The 19,886-nt window shown below is 40.4% G+C and overlaps 1 protein-coding gene and 1 long non-coding RNA gene across 5 annotated transcripts; one reads left to right on the top strand and one right to left on the bottom strand.

Annotated features, from left to right (window-relative positions):
- Positions 1-1,825: 1,825 nt before the first annotated feature.
- Positions 1,826-19,886, bottom strand: FAM210A (family with sequence similarity 210 member A). Of its 4 annotated transcripts, none has more exons than XM_042868839.1 (4): positions 19,806-19,886; positions 7,304-7,776; positions 5,002-5,113; positions 1,826-3,745 (listed from the first exon to the last, which is right to left on the bottom strand). In XM_042868839.1, exons 2-4 carry the CDS (start codon positions 7,750-7,752, stop codon positions 3,479-3,481), a joined length of 828 nt encoding a protein of 275 aa, XP_042724773.1. In that variant the 5' UTR covers positions 7,753-7,776; positions 19,806-19,886; the 3' UTR covers positions 1,826-3,478. The 4 variants fall into 4 exon arrangements, with proteins under 4 accessions (XP_042724773.1, XP_042724772.1, XP_042724774.1 ...); XM_042868838.1 differs by lacking the exon at positions 19,806-19,886 and adding an exon at positions 19,620-19,719; XM_042868840.1 differs by lacking the exon at positions 19,806-19,886 and adding an exon at positions 18,718-18,803.
- Positions 16,496-19,162, top strand: LOC122178591. The gene is made up of 2 exons (XR_006178393.1): positions 16,496-16,540; positions 17,541-19,162. It is a non-coding gene; the product is annotated as an uncharacterized LOC122178591 (long non-coding RNA).

Below are 19,886 nucleotides of genomic sequence, written 5' to 3'. Positions count from 1 at the left end.
TTCTTCCTCATCCGAAGCCATGACTTCTGCTCTGGCCCGATACTGGGTTACCACTTAGGCTGTGACTTTGGCTCTACCTCTATACTGGATTGTGACTTTGGCTTCACTCTCTGTAGGGACTCACGTCTACTCTGGCCCTTGCTTGGTCTTCCTTGGCTTCTGCCCCAGCCTCATGGACTGTGACTTCAGGACCCACCCCATTCTGGTCTTGTTTGACTATTTTGGCTCCAGTCCTCCCTTCAGCTGAGACTTTGCCTTCAAACATTGCTTGGGGCACAGCTTGAAGTCCTGTCTGGATTGGGTCCTCCTGTCTCTGTCACTGTTTCCTGTCTGGGCTCTTACGGTGCCTCCAGTATCATCTAGGGCAGCTGCTTCACCTCTAGCCTGCTATTGGGCTGCAACTTCTGCCCAGGAGGCTACTGCACATCTGGTCCATGTTTTGGCTGCTTCTTCCGATCCAGCCTGGTCTGATATTGGGCTCTACTTTGTCACTGTGTCACCAGACTGTGACACTCGGTGCAAGATTTCAGGTCTGACTCCACTTCTGCCTGTAACTTCAGCCCCATCCCAGTTGTAGGCCATGATTTAAGCTCCAGCCACCACCTTGGACCTCCGTCTTTCAGGTCTAGCCTGACACTGGGTTGCTACTTTAGCAACAAGCTCACTGTGCAGCTTTGGCTAGGCCTGGTAGCAACTTCAGTTACAAACTTCGGCCCCATATCTGTGGCTTCATTTCCAGCTTTGACTTTTGCCCTGGCCCAATAGTGGGTGCTGTGGCTCCAGCTGCTATTCCCTCTCAGGCAGTGACTTTGGCTTTGGTCCCATCTTTGGCTCTGGCCTGTGCTTGGCTCACAACTTCTGTTCTGACTCCATCTTGAGCTATGACTTCCCTGAATCTTACACAGGCCTCTGACTCTGCTCAGGTATATTTGGGATATGAGTTCACCCCTAGATCTTGCTCAGGCTGCTATTTCAGTTCTGGAAACTTGTCAGGCTATGATTTTGGCTTGAACTTGCCTCGAGCCTTTATTTGGGCAATGCCTTCAGTCTCACCATGGGCCACTAGAACTCTGGCTGCTTTTTGGGCTGCCACTATGGCTCTGGCACCACTCTGGCTCCCGCCTCATCTCAGGCCTTAACTTCAGATCCAGGGCCTCCTTGTTTGCTGCTGTGGATCCTGCTTGATACAACTTCATTTCCAACTCCTGCTCCAGCAGCCACTCAGAGCCCTCACATTCATGCTTATCAGCAGCAAAGTCAGTGTAATGCTCTACAGGATCGCTGTATATGAGGGAGAAAGAAGGCAGAAATTGAGGAAGTCGCTAAAGCAGCAGTTTCTCCACTGCCTGTATGGCAGCAAATTCCTTCACCCTGGTCCCATCAGATCTTTGATGGTTCTGGAAAGAGGCAAGGACAACTCCTCTCCCTTCCAGGGGATGAATCACAAAACCTTTCTCTTTCCCAAGCCACTGCACCTGCATCTCTTCCTTCTGTGCTACCACATGCACCTCCTGAGGCTGCTTCACATTAAGGCACACTGCCATCACGTGTGCCAACTGTGGGCAGCACAGTGCCCCTGTGCAGCTCCTGCCTGGTGCAGGGAAGAGCTGAAACACAACTGGCACTGAATGTCCCAGCCTCCAGCCCCAGACCACGCCATGCACAGTACAACGCTGCCTTCCCCCCCCTCCCAGTTTTCCATTTTCCCAGTCTAGGTCAGAAAAGCATGTTCAAGGACAGTAAGGAAAAGTACACTAAAAGAGGAGGAGGAAAAGTATCTCAACTCCAATTCTAAAGTAGTACTCACCTCAACACTCTCAAGAGCTTGCAGTTAGAGAGAATTCCTTTTTAATAGTATTTGTCAGAAATGTGGCACTTTACATCTTCAGGACACTGAATATACAATGATTATTCCTCACAACAGCCCTGTGAGGTAAGCATTAGATTGCAGTTACTATTTTGACACGTGGACAGAGGCAGAGAAGTATGCAATCAATCCTGCACAATTAAGTTATTGAAGTTCAACGGACTTAAAAATGGACAGGTTCTTGGTGACTTCACTGACAAAGTAAAAGAGTGGGGTAGAAATGATACTTCATCAGTTATTTTCTTTTATCTTAGTTACAATACTTAGGGTCCAACTCTGCTGCTTTACTTATCTATCTCCCTGCAAAAACAAAAACAACAAAAAAACCAACAACCAAACAAAAAAAAACCAAGCCCACAAAAAAAACCCCAACATCTTTAAGCAAAATGCACATGCAGAGATTTACTAGGAAGTGAGGGCCATTACAGAAACAGGAAAAAATTCCACTCAGTTCAGCCTAAAATTTGAGTAGAACTAAGAGAGAAGCTTGCCAGTTTAGTCAAATAGAGCAGTTTCACCTTTAGTCCTTTCAGCATTTCAGGTACAAACAAGTATTTGCTTGATGTAAGAAAACGTAGAGTTTTCTGCTAGACTGCAATCACTGTCTCAGGAAAGCTAAACTGTACTACAGACATCCAAGAGATTCTTGGATAGGAAAAGAAACTTTGGGATTTAACTCTAACTTTGCATGTATTTAAAAAGTTCCATTAGTATACCTATTATTTGAGTAAACCTCTCTTCTGAATTCTTTTTTTTGTTGCTATAGGACTACCGTGAAATAATAGAACAGTTTTGTAAACTTCAACATAATAAAAAAAAAATTAAAAAGTTTTTAATATACAATAATTGATTCATTGTAACAACTTTCTACTGAAAATCAACTTTAGAAAAAGACAGTATAGTTGACAGTATGGCTGTTGTGATTAACTCATCTTCCTATAGTTTGCAGTTGAGATTTCTGAAAAGATGCACTTTCCAAGAAAGGTTTGTAGCCGTCCCAAACTGTGAACTGTCACAGATCAGCTGAAGTCCATGTAGCTGTTATGAATTCATTCATGCTGAGTAACTAATCCGTTCTTTTCTTCATGTGCAGTATCAGTGACAATGGTCTGTCTCCAAGTCGAGAGATGATCACGATTAAGGAGGTCTGAGATTACATACTTAGAAATACAAAATAAGTGTTCTTCCCCAGTAGAGACGTCTCCATTCTCACTTATCGGAAGGTTCAGTCCGATGGGATAATGGCTGTGCACTAAGATGGAGGAGTAAAGTAGTGGCTTTAATATGAAATCATCTTCATTTTGAAAAAAGAAAAAAGGGGGGGGAGGGTTGAGATGTAATTGTTGACACTATTACCACTGGATGTGAACTTCTCATGTGAAATTTATTTTTGCTTCTGTTAATTGAAATTTTGTCACAATTTATCTCTCCCAGGAAACTTCAGCCTTCAAGAACATACATAATTCTATATCCACAGTGAAGCTGTAGTCTGCAGACAAAAAAACCAAAACAACAAAAAAAACTCAAGAAAGGTCAGAAGTGCACTTTGTATCTCCTGCCTCAAAAAAGGTTAAAGTGCTAAGTTAGAGATCTCCAAAAATTAAGCATCTCTTAGTCCTTTATTTTTTTAAACGAAACTTTATCTTTGGTTTCTTGAATCTTTTCCGTGATTTTATCCTTTGTTTCCTCCATTTTCCCCGTGATTTTATCCTTTGTTTCCTCCATTTTCTCTGTGATTTTATCCTTTGTTTCCTCCATCCTATCTTGTAGATATTCCTTTACTGGTGGTGGTGTGGACATGTAGCCATTCTTACGCAGATATTTAACAGTGAAGGATGTTCCTCCCAGAGTCACAGTATATCTGGCAGGAGTTGCAATCTTAAAGAAATAAAACAGGACAGTACTATCAAGCAGAATGTATTTTTAATATTAACAATGTACATTGACCAGTGTCAGATACTGAAAATATCTTCTGTTTGTTAAGAAATAAAACAATTTACAGTACATGCTGCAGAAACGCATACTTCCTACTTAAGTATCCTTTTGACAAACCAGCACAGGCATCAGAGTTGCATTTTAAAAAACCTCCCTAAGCAGTTTGTAGAAAGAGCACTAACTGCCTCAGAATGCAGTACAGAACAGGCAGCACATGAGCACTGAGCTATATATAAACAAAGAAGAAATACTAACAGGGTATGCTTTGAATTCTAAAATCCACAAGAGTACAGGTATCTAACTTAAGTCTAAAATTAGGACCCGCTTATGGAAAGCCAAAGCTAAGAGAGACCTTAAGAAGTCAGCTAGCCCAGCATACAATGACCAGGTTTGTTATCCTAGAAAGTTTAAACAAACTTGTTCTTTCAGGACTTCAAAGATCGATGTATCATCTTCTCTTTGCAATTTATTCTAGCGCTTTCACGTCTGCCAAATCTCACATCTATAATAAAACCTTTGTCTTTAACCGCATTTCTTTATTGATCTCTTTCAGGCACAGGAGTGATTGGCAAGAGTAATGCTTTCACGTTTAGTTGGGGGTGGGAGGGGCCTTAAAAGAACAGATAAGCAGCATATCACATCTGGAAAGGAAACCAATGAGTGGCATTCGAAGTGAATACATTACTTTGTCTGGCATATTTCTGGCTCCCTAAAACAGACTTTGCACATACAACAATTAAACGAGACCCAAACCTAAATCTAAGTAATTGATTCGAGTGGACAGTGAAAGTACTTGACAACAATGGAGGAAGACAAATCAATTCACCTCCAGAATATTAAAAATAAAAAAAAAAAAATCCACCTACGCTCATCTGGAAATCATAAAGCATTTGAAATTTACTTCTTTATCCCTGTTAATTATTTCAGGGATACAGAGGACTAGCTTAATTGTAATTAGATCTCTGAGAGAAGACAATCATCCTGCAGCAAGAAAGTTATTTTAGAAGTACAGACTCTTTAAATGAACACAGAGCTCGTACTAACTTGCATGTGACTATTCGTATTACAGAAATGAATGCTGAAATGTGTCTAACAAAGAGAGAAAACAGCAATATTTTTTTCCTGATTTAAACAAATAAACACTACTTATTTAACTAGGCAAGATATAGAGCTTGTTTGCAAACCATAAAAATACTTACTTTATACAATGCGTATGCAGTTAGTGCATTTCCACTCTGGGAATTTTTCAGGATGTCTACTATCCTGTCTGGTAAGCCAATCAACTCTAGGAATGGAACAACATTCACTCCTCTACCAAAGAGAAAAAATAATTGAAAATGAATAGGATGGCATATGAAACCCGAACAGTGGTCTAGAGCATCATTTCCATTCTTAAACTCAATCACACAATCTTTTGTTATTCGATAGCAGATGTTTTCATACAAACAATGCACTTATGTTTTGTATGTGTTGGTAAATTAATGTGTTGCTTTCCCCCTCCCCCCTCCCCTCCCAAGCATTCCACCAGGAGGCAGCCCATTTACATTACCCCTGCTGAGCTGAGCAGCTGCAAACCTAACCTGCATTCCAGCTTACTACGTTTGGAGGTGCACAGATAGAGTAGGTTCTGAGGCAGCTGCTCAGGTTCCAGTTGTACCAGTTCCGTTCAGTCCAAAATATTTTTTTTTCCCCTTTTGAAACCTCAAACTAATCTGCTCACAAGTCGAGGGCCCAGCTTTCAGTGTCCTCCCTTCACTTTTAAATGAAACAAATGGAACGCGGCAAAAGGATGCAAATGTTATATGCACAAGACTGCAGGGCTTTTGTGCTCATCTGTTCTATCTGGTTAATACTGGTTAATACGAGGTGGCGGCATGGGTGGAGTGAGCTCTTACTATAATGTCTTTCTATCTGAAAATCAGAGAAATTACATCAGCACCAGAACGGGGGGAAAAAAAAGGCAGTCCTCCTTTACACTGTAAAAGAAAGCTACATGCAGTTATAGATCTGATACCTCACTTCCCCAAATTTAGAAATGTTGTATTATTAGCATCATCATCAATTTCTATCTACTATTTCCAGCATTTTAAGTGTTTCTCTATGCATGTGATCACTTTAGCAGCAGGATCAGGAACAGTATCAGGCAGGAATTTTCTAACAGTTACCAGAATCAACAAAGGCCTAATTCCAGAGAAGAAAACTGAGATCTACTAAGATCTAAAAGACAGTGTTAATCAATGCTGTTAAATAAATCACGGCCATTTAGTCATGCACCATGAGCAGTCATTCTGAAAGTTATTCTTCTACTTCAAGAGAGTGCTACTCCTGTAGCACAACAAATCAGTTTTGTTATGATTAGTTCCTACTTAAATATTTCAACTGCTTTCATCTGTTAAATATGTATTTTAGCAGCTAACCTAAGCACTTCAAGAAAACAAACTTGAAAAGCCTGGATGTGAGTATCAACTTGGATTCATCCAAAGCAAAATATTTTTAATAGCTCCAGACCTTTATTCTTCCAACGTGAGCTAAACTTAGAATGACATTTGGATCTATAGCTCCTAGAAAGGGCAATGATGCCAGCTGGTTAGAGTCACTAAAACAAACACTTGTGTGGTAGGGCATTCTGTTGTCAGAGCCCCATCCTTGCCACCAGAAAATGTCATTGTTTCATATGTTCTATTATTAAATATGCAACACTAGCAATCCAGAGATAAACATTTACTTATATTTAGCAAACCATTTCCACATAGACAGTGCTCTTTCATCTGAACTAATAGTTCCTAGCTGATGTAGTTCTTTGTAATAAATGCCATTTTCCAAAACATTACCTCTCCCACACTAAACAAGTTTAAATTAGAAATATGTAAGGACTTTTTTTTTGGCCACACAACTTAATTTTCCAATTAAAAGTCTGTGCTACGGACTTAGAGTAACTTTTTTCAGTAGAGGAAGGGAAAGACAGGAAGCAGAAATAAAAAAGGAAAGATGTATATTTTGTGAGGAGCTCAGAGTGAGGTAAAAGATTTAAAAATCCAGTCATAGGAGAAGACTGGGGATGAAGGGAGATGGAAGGGGTGAAATATCCTTCAAATCCAAAGGCAAAGAACAGGTCTATAAAGATTTTATCTAACAACTCAATCGGGATTCCAAATCTCCAAATTTATATCTGGTGGAAGTTTACTAACCATTTCAATGCTGTTTATATCCATGCATATTTCAGGGAGAGCTACATTCTTGCAAACACTACATTTCCTAATGCAACAAATGCACACCCAGTATACAGCAGTCACTGCATGAAAACGTTAAGTACACAACAAGCTCATGAGCCCTACATACTTTCGGTATTAATCTTATGCTTCAGGTAAAAATGTGGCCTCATTTCCCTATCATGTACAGAGGCATTTTTTAGCACAGATTAATAACTTACATCCTTTCACCTGTGAAAGTCCAGGTCAATTAAATAGCAGCACTGCACACTGCAACAAAATATCAACTTACTTCATGGCTGCATAGTAAAAGGTTCCAAACCACACAGTGGAAGTCACAAGATGAACGGGAATCATGACTTTTCCATACTGTTTAAAAGTTTTCTTGAATCTTTGAACAAGGCTAATTGATTTGTCTTGTAACGGATCAGGATCTGAAGCATCTGACTCTACAGGGCTCTGCTTGGATACTTCAGTGGCTGAAGTCAAAGGTTCTCTCTCTTCTGGTGCTTTCCTAGGAGTGTCTGCTGGCTGTGATGAAACAGCGCTGCTCTTTGAGGCAAAGAGTGCTGCACCTGCATGAAGACATCGTTTAGGAGGGTCCAGTGCCAAATTCACTTTGCATCCAACATGAGATGCCACCGATGGTCCTTTTAAGCCATGAAAGGCACCAGTGCGAGGAAACAACAAACATATCCCATGGGCCAGCTGAGAAGCAGTATGTAATACACTCCTTTGCATCTTGATGAAATGGGGCTGAGGTTTCTGCAGAGAAGAAACAACAGGGAAATTGTAAACAAATTCCATTCCAATTAACTGATTTGCAATTGCTCAGTGTTACTTAATTCTGAAGTTTTCTCTTTTCCTATTCCTCTGCTTCAGAAGATTTTCCCATCTTCTTTCACAGAAACGGTTATTTTCTAGAATTAAGCAAATCCTGTTAAATTTCACCTCTTCACTTCTGAAATAAAATATCCCCTTTGAGCCCCTCAATGCTCATTCTGCTGGCTGAAACTATTTTTAAGATGTTAGTGACACCTACTGCTTCATCTGCACAATATGGTACAGGTGTTGAAAAGTTACTTCATTTTTAGGAGTAACTGGTATCTCAGGTGATACCTCCAACCTGCACAGATGTAGTAAGACCTGACCGGAGTGCTTTAGTGATAATGGGATGTTCTTAAACAGATACCACACACAACATAATTAAAATTAATTATGGTATTGAACTAAGAGAAAAAATTCATAGTTAGGAACAAAATAATCCCTGTAATCTCAAATGTTACAATACAAAGAGCATTTTAAAACTGCAGATCATCCTCTTATAGCCTTATGATTTATTAGTTACTCTTGAAAGTTTATAAGAACCACTGTGAGGGTCTGCATAAAACAAAACAGGAATTTTGTTTGGTACGTATAATAACTTGTAACAGCAAACTACTGAGCAACCAACTTTCCTTACCACAAAAGAAAAATGGCTCCAATTGATTTTATATAACTAATGCCAGCTAAGTCAGTTATGTTACAACATGCAAATCTTCCTGATGTTTTTAGGTGCGTAACTACCTTAGTAAATCTTGATGCAAACTAGAAATCGTTCAAGTTTATTTAAGCTCCACAGTCATCTTTGCATCTCCTTCACCTACTACAGCCTTTATGTACATTTTAATCAGGTTTTTTCATAGTTAAATCATCTAGGTTATTGAAAATGGTAAATAATTCATAATATAAACCGTGGCTTAAAATAAATGAACTCATACATAGCCTTTATTGCTTTTCAAATATGCAACAAAAAGGAAAATATTTTATCTTCAAAAATTGCTGCTCTTCCAATAGTTCCCTCCTTTCAAATACGTGTCTTGAACATACTGACAACTCTGCCAAAGTAGAAAAAAAGACACATTTAGACAAAATACAAAGAACAGCCAACAGATGCTATTAAGATCTCTGGTCAGTCTGAAACCTTGCTTACTGAAGATGCACCAGTGTGGATTCCATTTTGGACACTGACAAACCAATGGTAGGGCTTTTTTTTTTTCCTGCATAAGTTCCTGGGCTCTGAATTAGTGTTTCATTCCAAGTTCAAGGACTTAAAACAAAACAAAACAAAACAAAACAAAACAAAACCCTTAAAATTCTTAAAATTCCCCTCAACAGGAGGAAGCAGTGGGGTCACCTCAGTGTGTTCAACACTCGTCAGTCAGTGGCTGACTGTGATGGGTAAATAAGTTGCAGGAACTTTGCTGAGGGAATTAAGTGTGCTTTAAACTCAACAACAGCCATAACTTCACTGCTGGCTGAAAGCAAGGGAAGAAAAAGGATCGCTGCCAAGACTTGTTGTGCCATTTTTGTTCTTTCTTTATCCTCAGATGGACCTGGAGCTCACCAACTACAGGGTTGTTCTCCAGGATGTAAGACTTGCCTGACCAAAGGGAAGTTCTCTGGCGTAGATCCTAAAGAGGTCCTGAACCTTGTAGGCACATATGACAGTATACTCCAGCTAACATTCTGAGAACCATCTTACTTTCTTTTCGTCTGCTTTAAAAAGCTTTTTGTTAGATACTTCATGTCTAAATAAAGGTTTTGATGCAATAGGGTTTACATTTGAGAGAATAGAAATGTTGGAAATTTCCAAGAGATGCTACTGTCTTACAGGGACTTGTTTTATTTTACATATCTGAACACAGAAGAGACCTTTGAAGTGTAAGTTGAGGATGACACTAATGTCGAGTAGCACTATGAGCCTAGAAGAGGAAAAGTGCTATATCTGCAATGGATAGAGCAGCATGTAGGAAAGGCAAATTAATAAAATGATATAGCACACACCTTATAAATTGACTTTAATTAACAAGTGCTGTTAAAAGGGTGGTGGATACAGCTGCTCAACTGCAGTATTTTAATTACTTTGCTCAGCACCGCAAACAACTCTTAAACAAGACAGACAACCCAAAGCATACAATACAGGTGTCTGGATATGGAACTGTAGTTGTTTCATCCTTCCAAAACACAATAGGCATCCAGGGCAATCTATCCTTTAAGACGTGATTAGTGCGAGGAAGTTTCCAGGCTCCTGGACACTCAACACGCAGCAGGAAAAGAAAAAAAGTGTCAGCCTATGGATTTGAGGCATTATTTTATTCTCTAAGTACAATACTTTCCTCAAGAAAATAATTAGTTACATGAGTTGTACAACTGCCCCTGTAACTTACGGTTTTCAAAACCCCTCAGATTTTAAGAAAGGTCAGTAACACAAATGTTATCTACAGTGGCACTGGATGACTTCTGAAAAGTTCCTTCTTAATTGCATTTAATTCCATTATTTGTTTTCCATGCTATTGCATGATGCTGCAAGAGCACAGAAGAAGAAAGAAGCTAAAATCTTCAAACACCAAGGTGGAAAAGCTGGTGGAACATTGTATAAAAACTGGGCAGAGGGAAGAAATTTTGAAGCATCTTAGCTTTTCCATTAGCTTTATCATAAATATGAAACAAGAAAAAAGAGTAAGAAGAACAAACAAACATGGTGACATCTAATGACAAATGCAGCTGTTCTCTGCTGTAAGAATCTCAGGTGGAAAGTAACTGAATTGATGCTAGTATGACAAACTATGAAATTAACACTTCTGAGATAAGCTCTCTTCTGTGTGGTCGTGTTCTGCTGGTTATTTAGTGGTATCTCCAGCTGGCAGTAAATGGAGCTGAAGAGATCTTGGCTGTTCAGGACACACTCCTGCTTGAGATTTTTGGACATCCATTTTATTTCTGAAGTCTGCCTCATGACAAGTGATCAACAAGCCCTCTGACATAAAGGGAGTGGCTCCCATGGCCTCTTGAGCATAGCTCAGCTCCTCATTACAGTGCCAGAGGTTTTGCTTAGGCAATTTTTTTACTTTTGTAATTTAGATCAGCTTCAGCACAAAACTGATGTACTTCAGGAGAAACCAATCTCTACTTGCACAGCAAAATCTTTGCCTTCCAGTGATTATTAGGATGTAAAGATTAGACTTGCTTTTGTTTCTGAGGACAGCAGAAATTCAAGATGTCGCAGAGATGGCTTTGGATACTTACTATTACTTACTACTTATTATTATTATTATTATTTATATATTATATATTATTACATTATATATATATTATATATTATTAATTATAATTAATTAATTATTAATATATTATTAATATATATTATATTTATTATATATATTATATATTATATATATATAATGTATATATATATATAAAGTGTATATATATATATATTATATTATATATTATATATTATATATTATATATTATATATTATTATATTATATTATATATATTATTATTATTTATATATATATTATTATATTATTATTATTATTATTATTATTATACTTATTATTACTACTTACTATTACTAACATGTTAAGCAAACCAAACAAAACCCCAACAAACAGGGATGTCAGGAGAACAGTCAAGCAACAAGCCAGACAGATACAGATACAGCAAGAGCACTGCAGATATCTGCTTCTGAGAAGAGAAATGATGCCAGAGATGATGTCATATGAAGCTTCCAAATAGGATCATTTCACTAAGAACAGTTATCCTTTCATAATGAGCAAGTTTTGAGCTCCCAGTGAAAATGTGAGAATGGCAGTAGCTTTAAGACAGCAAAACCTCCAGTCTAAGATCTTTTCTAAGGAGGTCAGAGAAATCCAAGGGAATTGATGGTACAGTATACACAGACTGCACTGGTTTATTTTCTCATTCTACGAGAAACACTCTGGACACAGTATGTAAATAGGGATGGATTTAAAGCACTTGTTTTGACAGTGGTTAAAAACAGAACATTAATTATACCACAGGAGAGTTCCCAATGAAAATCTATGAGCTTTTTCCATTCCCAAGATACTGTTCTACAAAATCAATTTATACTCCTATCAATTTTAGAGCAAAAAAAAAGAAAAAAAAAAAGAAAGATCAAGCAAACTCGGAGGACTGTGTTTTGTGTACACAGAAGAATTTGCAAAGGACACAAACAGTGTTTTCAGAAATCCTTTCCAGTTCACATTTCCATCTCCATCACGCCTAACCTCCCTATTTTCCCTTAGCAAATGCTGTGCTCTAATTTTTAAATGTATTGCATTCCTACAGGTCAACACTAATGTGAGTGCAAACTTTTAAACTCTTACTTCATCAAACTACTATAGCTCACGCTCAGACTTAGTACTGTTTTTGGTAACCTAGTGAGGTCAAGAAAGTAGAATAAACAGACAGAGTGTCCCTATAAACATGGCAGTCTCTGCTACTACAGTCTTCTGAGTATTGGCAAGCACAAGCAAAAGTTGCTTTGGGTAGCACAGAAGCTCCTGCAGAGCTTTATGAACTCTGAACATTGGGTTCAGTCATTAAGTAAAGCAGGAGAACGCAGTGCAGTGAGCATGATGAATTGTAGACCTGGAATGCCAAACAGAAGTCTTAACAACTGGTCTGCATCCAGTCAATGTGACAGTAGTATCCCCATTCTCCTGTATATGGAGAAGCATTAGATCTCAAATTTGCACACAATTGAACATATCCAAAGTGTGAATGTTTTATCTATTTTCTAAAAGAATATTCAGCTGTCTGTAGTGCTTTCTGCTCCAGCCTGTTTAATATCTAGCATTACTCTACGTTTTAACCGTGAACTCCATCCGGCTTTGCAGTGCTGAACATCTATGCTGGGCTCCTTCATACTAAAGTTTCACTCTGCCCTCTACTGATTTTTTACAGAAGTACAGAAGTTTGCACCAATACAAAAGATTTCTACCGTCCTTTTTATTTCAGGACAACACAGAAACTTTCCCAAGCAACCCCAAACAGCCTCTTTCATCCTTGAATCTTTCGATGTTTCATTAGTTCATCTCTCTCAAAACACTGGTATTTTTCTTTCAGGAGAGTTGAACCAACATGAGAGCATGTGGGGTGGGTGTGAGTAGGTCTGCCCAGCAAGAGAAAGTCTTCAAGTCAAGCAAAAGCTTTGTAAAAGACAGTGCATATGAGTAAACTTCATCTAGAACAGTTTCTTGCATGTCTTTGAAATCTCTAAGAAAAAAAGACAAAACTGAATGGCAGCTTGTTCAAGACCTCCTGCTATTTCTAATTTGGATTCCAGTAGTCAAGCTCATTTTCACATTCATAATCTTCCCAATTACTCAAGGCTTGATTGACATAAAATTTAGATAATTTTTAAATTAAACAGCTCTTGGAGTTGGAAACACATATTTGGTCTTATTTTGAAAGGTGTAATAAAGCAACTGGAAACACACTGCAGATACTGTCACCTCCACTAGAACAACTGCTTCTAAATCAAATCAAGCTCAGCCTTTTTGAAGAGGCAATATCAAAAACGTGTAGGTACTCACACTTTCCTTTAACTAACTGTAAAAGGCATTTATTAAGAATATGCTTAAACTTGGATCTTAGCATCAACTCTGTACAACCTTTTCCCTCATCTTGCACTGAGACTACCAAAACTGCTTCCTTTCTGGCTGCAATAAATGCCATTTTGCCACCTCAGGTCCTTGCAGGTCTCATCTCATCATCCCTCATCCCACCTCTCCCTATCCCAACAGCAGCCAACAGTACCAGCCATAATGAAATTGTTACCTAATGAAATCTGCATTAAACCAAACCCAATCCTCTGTCTCCCATCCAAACAACTTCAACAGGAACAGAATCTACAGTGGAAGCATCAAGTTCAAGACTCTCATTCTTTCAAACTGCACTTTTTCACATTTTTAAACACTGAAGTGCTGTCATTTTCTCCCAGCAAAAACAAACAAACAAACAAAAAAAAACCCCAAAAACAAAAACAACACAGAGAATGATCATCTCTCAGCAGAATTACTGTTGGCAGACATTCACTTCCACTGCAAATCTTTTCTAAATATTCAGAGTTAAGCTTTGAATTCTCTGTTGTGAATTCAAAGTTGTTCATATGGAGAACTATGCGTAGTATCAATCAGAAAATCTTGAAGAATTATGTGTGAAGAGGCTCATCATAACATTTACAGAACACACACATGCTCAAAACCACATTCATCATCATAATTTTTAGTAAATGCTGTTCCCCATGTCTCCACATACAAATGCAACCTGTTCGTATGACGAAAAGTATTACTTTTGTTAAGGTTTGGGTAGCTGAATTGATAAACTTTCTTTGGCCACTACTCAATCCAGGCAGCATGTTTTGCTTAGAGGACATGACTGATAACATTGCCAACCGTGCAACCGACAGTGACAACATCTGCAAGTATCTGAAAGAGCATCACTCACAGAGCAGAGACTTCACTCCAGAAGGAACTGTGATGAGACTTCAGTTATAGGAGCACAACGACAATCTTGAGCGCAGCCGGAAGCAGCAAATTGGGCATATTCAGAAGATAACCTCCAGAACGGGGTTCCATCCAATTTACATGAGGGCACCACAACAGGATTCAGATGGTCCCCTGGGTACCAGGAGGAGTCTTTCAGTCAGCCAGACTCTTTGCAGCATTCCGACTTCTCCCTCACCCTTCTCAATGCCACCTACCCAAACCATCTCATTACCACAGTCAAGAGCTGCTTAAGACATCTCAAAGTCATGGCAGGATTCTGACAATGTACAGAGCCTACCAGTAGAACGTGACCTATCAGACATCTCCCTAAGTGCTGAGCAGTTATTAGTAAAACAGTGTGGAGCTCAGTGGATTCACAAATTCTTTTTGATGCAATATACAGCCTACTGTTGCTTAGCAAAGAAAACACAGTTGAAAGATCTTCCACCAGTCAGAAATTGCCGTACCTAAGCCACATATTTTTAATCACTCCTCATAGCTATAGAACATAACTTGTTCTTCTCCTTCTAGGGGATGCTGCAACACTTGGAGACAAGAAACAAGGATACACAGTCTTATTTCTCTCCCTCTTATTGAGAGCAAGAATTTGCGAGCCACAGATTAGAGAAAAACTGACTTCCTATGGAGTGGTGTCATAAGGCTGAGTTTGCTGGCATCCAATAAACAATGAAATTCAACTGAGGATCCTTGCACAGTTCTGGAGGTTATCTTCTGAATTCAATACAACTCCCTTACGCATATTCTTTTGTTTCCTAAGATTGAGTTTAAGTTGCAGCTATTTTTCAAAAGCATCAAGTATGACCTTCCTTCCACTTTCATCAAACATCTAAAAGACTACTATTTCTCTGATTGCAACCACTCTGTCAAAGCTAGCTAGTATTACTGGTCTGTTCTTTCTTACCTAATTCCAGCGCATACACTTCACTTTCTTAGGAAATCATGCTAAAAACTAAAGTTACTACCCAACTTAATGCCTTCCTCTGTTGACCAGTACTTTTCATGTCTTCTTCATTAGAAACCTGGAGCACCACAAACTAAGCAGGCTAACTGACTGGTACATGCTGGGGCTAAGCACTGTCACCACAGTTAAAGATAAGCATCTTCACATGCTACTCAGTTCCACCAGCCAGTTTTGGAAGAAACTTACAGAACTGCTATAAAGCCACTCATGCATCTATATTTAGAATCAATAAAATCAATGTGTCTGAAAATTTGCTGTTTTATAATTTAGAATCACAGAATCCTTAGAGTTCGAAGGACGTCTGAAGGCCATCTAGTCCAACTGCCCTGCAATGAACAGGGACAGCACGGCTACATCAGGATGTCCAGGGCCTGATCCAGCCTCATCTTGAAAGTCTCCAGGGACAGGGCATCAACTACATCAGTGGGCAACCTGTTCCAGTGCCTCACTACACTCACTGTAAAAAGCTTTTTCCTTATATCCAACCTAAATCTGCTCTCTTTGAGCTTGAAACCATTTCCCCTTGTTCACCACAGACCCTGCTAAAGATTCTGTCCCCTTCTATCCTGTAGCTTCCCTTTATATACTGAAAGGCAGCTATCAGGTCACCTCACAGCCTTCTCTTCTCCAGGCTGAACAGCCCCAGCTCACTCAGCCATCCTCATAGGAGAGGTGTTCCATTCTGTGGAATGTACTCATTAGTATTTCACGGTATAACCCTCATTCTCTTCCCTCATTCTGTTTTTTGCAAGGAAACGCTGCTCAATATCTGGAGAACTGCAGAGGATCTCCTGCTACAACACTATACACAGCCACAAACAGCCAACTTTGTGTTTTGTTTATATAATGACTGTTGCACAAGGCCAAGGTCAGTTTTTGGACACGACCAAATAACAGATCCCTACAACTACAGTTTACAGCCCAGCTAACTCATACTTTCTTTTTCTGATGGGTACAAATGGAATGAACCCTAGTTTTACTATTCAGCTATCTATGTTGTATGGGAACTGCTGAGTCACGGCCTGAACCTCTGATTGATCACCTGAGATGAGCAGTGAGTCAGCCAGAGGAGCACAGGTGAAGGCAATTCAGCTGTGCTGCCTGGCTCCACCTCTCCTAGATCTATTTAAGAGCTGGCTACCAGTAGGGAAGGATCTCTTTGGGAGATTGCCTTTGCTGGTGTTTTCTGAGCGAGCCCAGGATAGGGGTAAGCTTTCCATTTATTCTCTTTTGTTATCAGAATCTGCTCTGCCTAACTCTCTTGTTTATTTTATGATTATAACATCCTAATATTTTTTGATTATACGTATGTTTAGAAAGAGCAATGTTACATCTGGAAATTTAACAAAAATAAAGCCTTTTTTGTTGTTGGATCATCATATAGTCAGTTTGAAGACAATACGATGTTAAGAAGAACTAAAGGCCACTAGCATAGAAAGGATTTAAGTGGCTCAAAGGAAATGCAGGTCCTTGAGAACTGAGATCACTGCTATGTGTGCTTCAGAAAAGTCTAGACATCAAGCAAGGTTGTTGTCCTACCACATAAACACAATGCCTTAATGGGGAAATTAATTCTGCCCTGCACAGAACAACAGAAAAAAAGGCTGGAAGACTGACCTAATAAGACACACCAAGCTGATATACTGAGATGCAGTTAAACTCCAATTTTCCTGACAATTTAAAGCCATATATTCTTGACTTAGTAAGAGCAAAGTATGTTGGACTCAACACACCTGTGCTGGTACCTTCAAGATCAACAGAATCTCAGAAGGTATCATCTCAGCAGATCATAAGGATTTTACCTTGATACTCTGGTAGGCAACTGTGTAGTTCACGCACTTCAGATCAACAATCATAGTCCAAGATTCAGAAATTCTGAAAAGACTCCCAATTACTTCTAGTAGATACTTTGACTTGAGTGAAAGTGAAGGTTATGGCAAGAAGAAAGAGAATACTGCTTAGGTTACAGCAGCTTTTTTTCTTTATTTTTAAGTCTTGGATCATGAGAAAACAAAAGACTATTCTCCCTGTCCTTACGGTAATGAAATAGCAGCAGGAGTAGGAAGTTATTTTTCAATTTAAAAAAAAAAAAAAAAGCTTTGCAACTTAATTTCTTGTTGTGCTCATAACATTCTATGATTCTTGAAGCTTTTAAGTGGTCAGATCACTTTCACGCTACATTCACATTTGCATTTATCTTTCCTAAGGAAACAGAGTGGTTCAGTGGAGACTGGTTTCTGACTTTCTTCTTGCTGTGCTGGAAAACACTGAATATAAGCATTCTCTTCTGAAATTTCACCAACACAAACTGCCACATGCTACCAAGTTCTTAAGCATTCGTACTGCCCAGGAAGATTTCAGGCATATCTGACAGACCTCAGCTATTTGTGATTTTATTCAATTCTTACTCTGGAAACATTGCTGATGTTGGATCTACTTCTCAAAAAACATTCAGCTTCAACAGTCTGGGCTTATAGCATATCAACATCAACAGTTATAACTGGATCTTGCTTGCAATCTGCAAAACTAACTGAATTCAAGGAATGCCATAGATTCAACTACTAGCTTTAGAGATATTTTTCTGTTGCCATTACACCACCTGTCTGCTTATCTCCAAGATCAGCACGGAAATCAGAGTGCCATACAGATTCAGAAACGTGCTGAGATGCAAACTGAGGCCTGTTATCTGAAATAATGGGACATCAAGAACTCCGTTTTCCAAAAGCAGACATCATTGTCTCAATGATGTCTATAGGCATACACAGAGAACTAAGTCAGTTTGCATGGAGGAGAGATCATCTGCAACAGCAGAATTACATGGAGCCTTTTAAACTAGATCAGATCGTTTGTTATCAGGCTCTACAGCCTGTGAAGCAGATGCATGGAAAGTCACGCTAGACAAACTTTTTTTCATCTTACATTTGTTACATACTCTTAACAGAGTCTGCATCTGCCTACTCAGTTTTTGCCATGTGCAAGCCATCTGATATCCACCCACCCAAAGCATCCAATGATTTCTTTTTCTCCCAATTGGAGCAGTGATTGCAATTCCACAATGTTGCCACAGAGGTCAGTCATATCGCTTTCAACTCAAGCGGATCTTGCACTGTGAAAGGAGATAAACACCTGTCAAGCCCCATAGGAGGAGAGAGACTGGGGATACATTACCCTCTGCACAAACATTTCCCATACAGAAGCAGCTGCGAATCAAATTAACAAGGAGCACACGCATCAAGGTATGCTCCAGACTAAGAGCTTGTTCCCTGTCACTCCCTAAGTATCATAACTTCAAGGAATCTTTTTAAGGCTTATGCTTGCAACAGTAAAACTCTTTGGGTTTAGCTAAGTTGAGAAATGCTGTCAGCTGAAATTTGCTTAACATACATTTTGGTGTGGACTTTAGGGCATTTGATGTGCTGCTGTCCAAATTCATGCTTCCTCCTCTGGGCCGGCTTTAGAAGGCGCTTCAGAAACAGACACAAATGAGGTCAGACATGCAGTCTGTAATACCAGACAGAGAGACACATTTGATTTAAAAGTAAGAAATGACTCCTCTGATCTAACAGTCTTAGCAAAAAGCCTTCTGACTTCTAATACTCTGAGTGTCTGGAAAATACTCATTGTTAAGAAGCAGACTACCAATGAGAACCATAAATGCGTACAAGTTTGCCAATAGGGTTCTGTTTTGTTCTGATAGCCATTGTCTCCTGAGGGTTCTGAGACTTTTACAGCTATCCCAGACAGGAAGCATGAGAAGAAAGGCTGACGGCCCAAGAGGAGCACAGAAGCATCATTTTACCTCACACAGCTCAGAGGAGCACAATCAGATTTCTCAACTTTGAGACTCCCCGGTGGGGGAAAGCAGTCTTTTGCATTTATCTGCCACACGCTGCCAGCGAGTCACCGAGAAGCACCCAGCACGCTGAGCACAACCTCTGTACTGCCACCTGCGGTATCCTGTTAGGACACTCAGCCGAGGCCCCTCAGCAGCTCACTCCGTAATGCCGTCCCACAGCGGCGGCCGACACGTTCCAAACGAGGCAGGGCGACTGCGGGACGTGCGGGACAGCGGGCGGCCCGGAGCCCCGGCGTTCTGCCCCTCCCCGCCCGCAGCCATTCCCCAGCTCCCCCGCGACTACAGCAGCGGGACCGGGGGCACGGCGCGCACCTGCCCGACGGCCGCGGGGCTGAGAGCTTCCAGCCGCCGCCCCGCCCCTCAGCGCCGACAGCCATCCGGGAGCCCCGCGCCCTCCCGCTCCCAGGCCGGTCCCCCCGCCCCAAGGTACCTCGCGGCCGAGCCACCGCTCCTCCTGCGGGCCGGGGACCCTGGGCACGCGCCAGGCGGCGGTTGACCAACGGCCACTGCAGGGAGCGCGCGCACGCGCCGCTCCCTCCGCCTGCGCCCCCACCCCCCTCCCTCACTCCCGCGCGCGTCAGGACAACGTGCAGCGCCGCCCGTCCCCAACCATCACCTTGGGACACGGAGGAGCCCAACTGCGCACGCGCGGCTCTTCCGCCTCCGCGCGCGGCCTTCTGGGACTCGTAGTCCTCTC

This window comes from Lagopus leucura, unplaced genomic scaffold (assembly GCF_019238085.1).
Source record: "Lagopus leucura isolate 7727_CA_CO unplaced genomic scaffold, USGS_WTPT01 Super-Scaffold_100002, whole genome shotgun sequence".
Taxonomy (NCBI): domain Eukaryota; kingdom Metazoa; phylum Chordata; class Aves; order Galliformes; family Phasianidae; genus Lagopus; species Lagopus leucura.
This window is presented reverse-complemented; position numbering and strand designations above follow the sequence as displayed.

Excerpts from the sequence above, each read along its gene's own strand:
- FAM210A (XM_042868837.1), bottom strand. Across the intron at positions 5,114-7,303 it reads TTTTACTATGCAGCCATGAA|AGGAGTGAATGTTGTTCCAT; the intron begins GTAAGTTGATAT and ends TCTCTTTGGTAG. Across the intron at positions 3,746-5,001 it reads CTGCATACGCATTGTATAAA|ATTGCAACTCCTGCCAGATA; the intron begins GTAAGTATTTTT and ends TATTTCTTTAAG.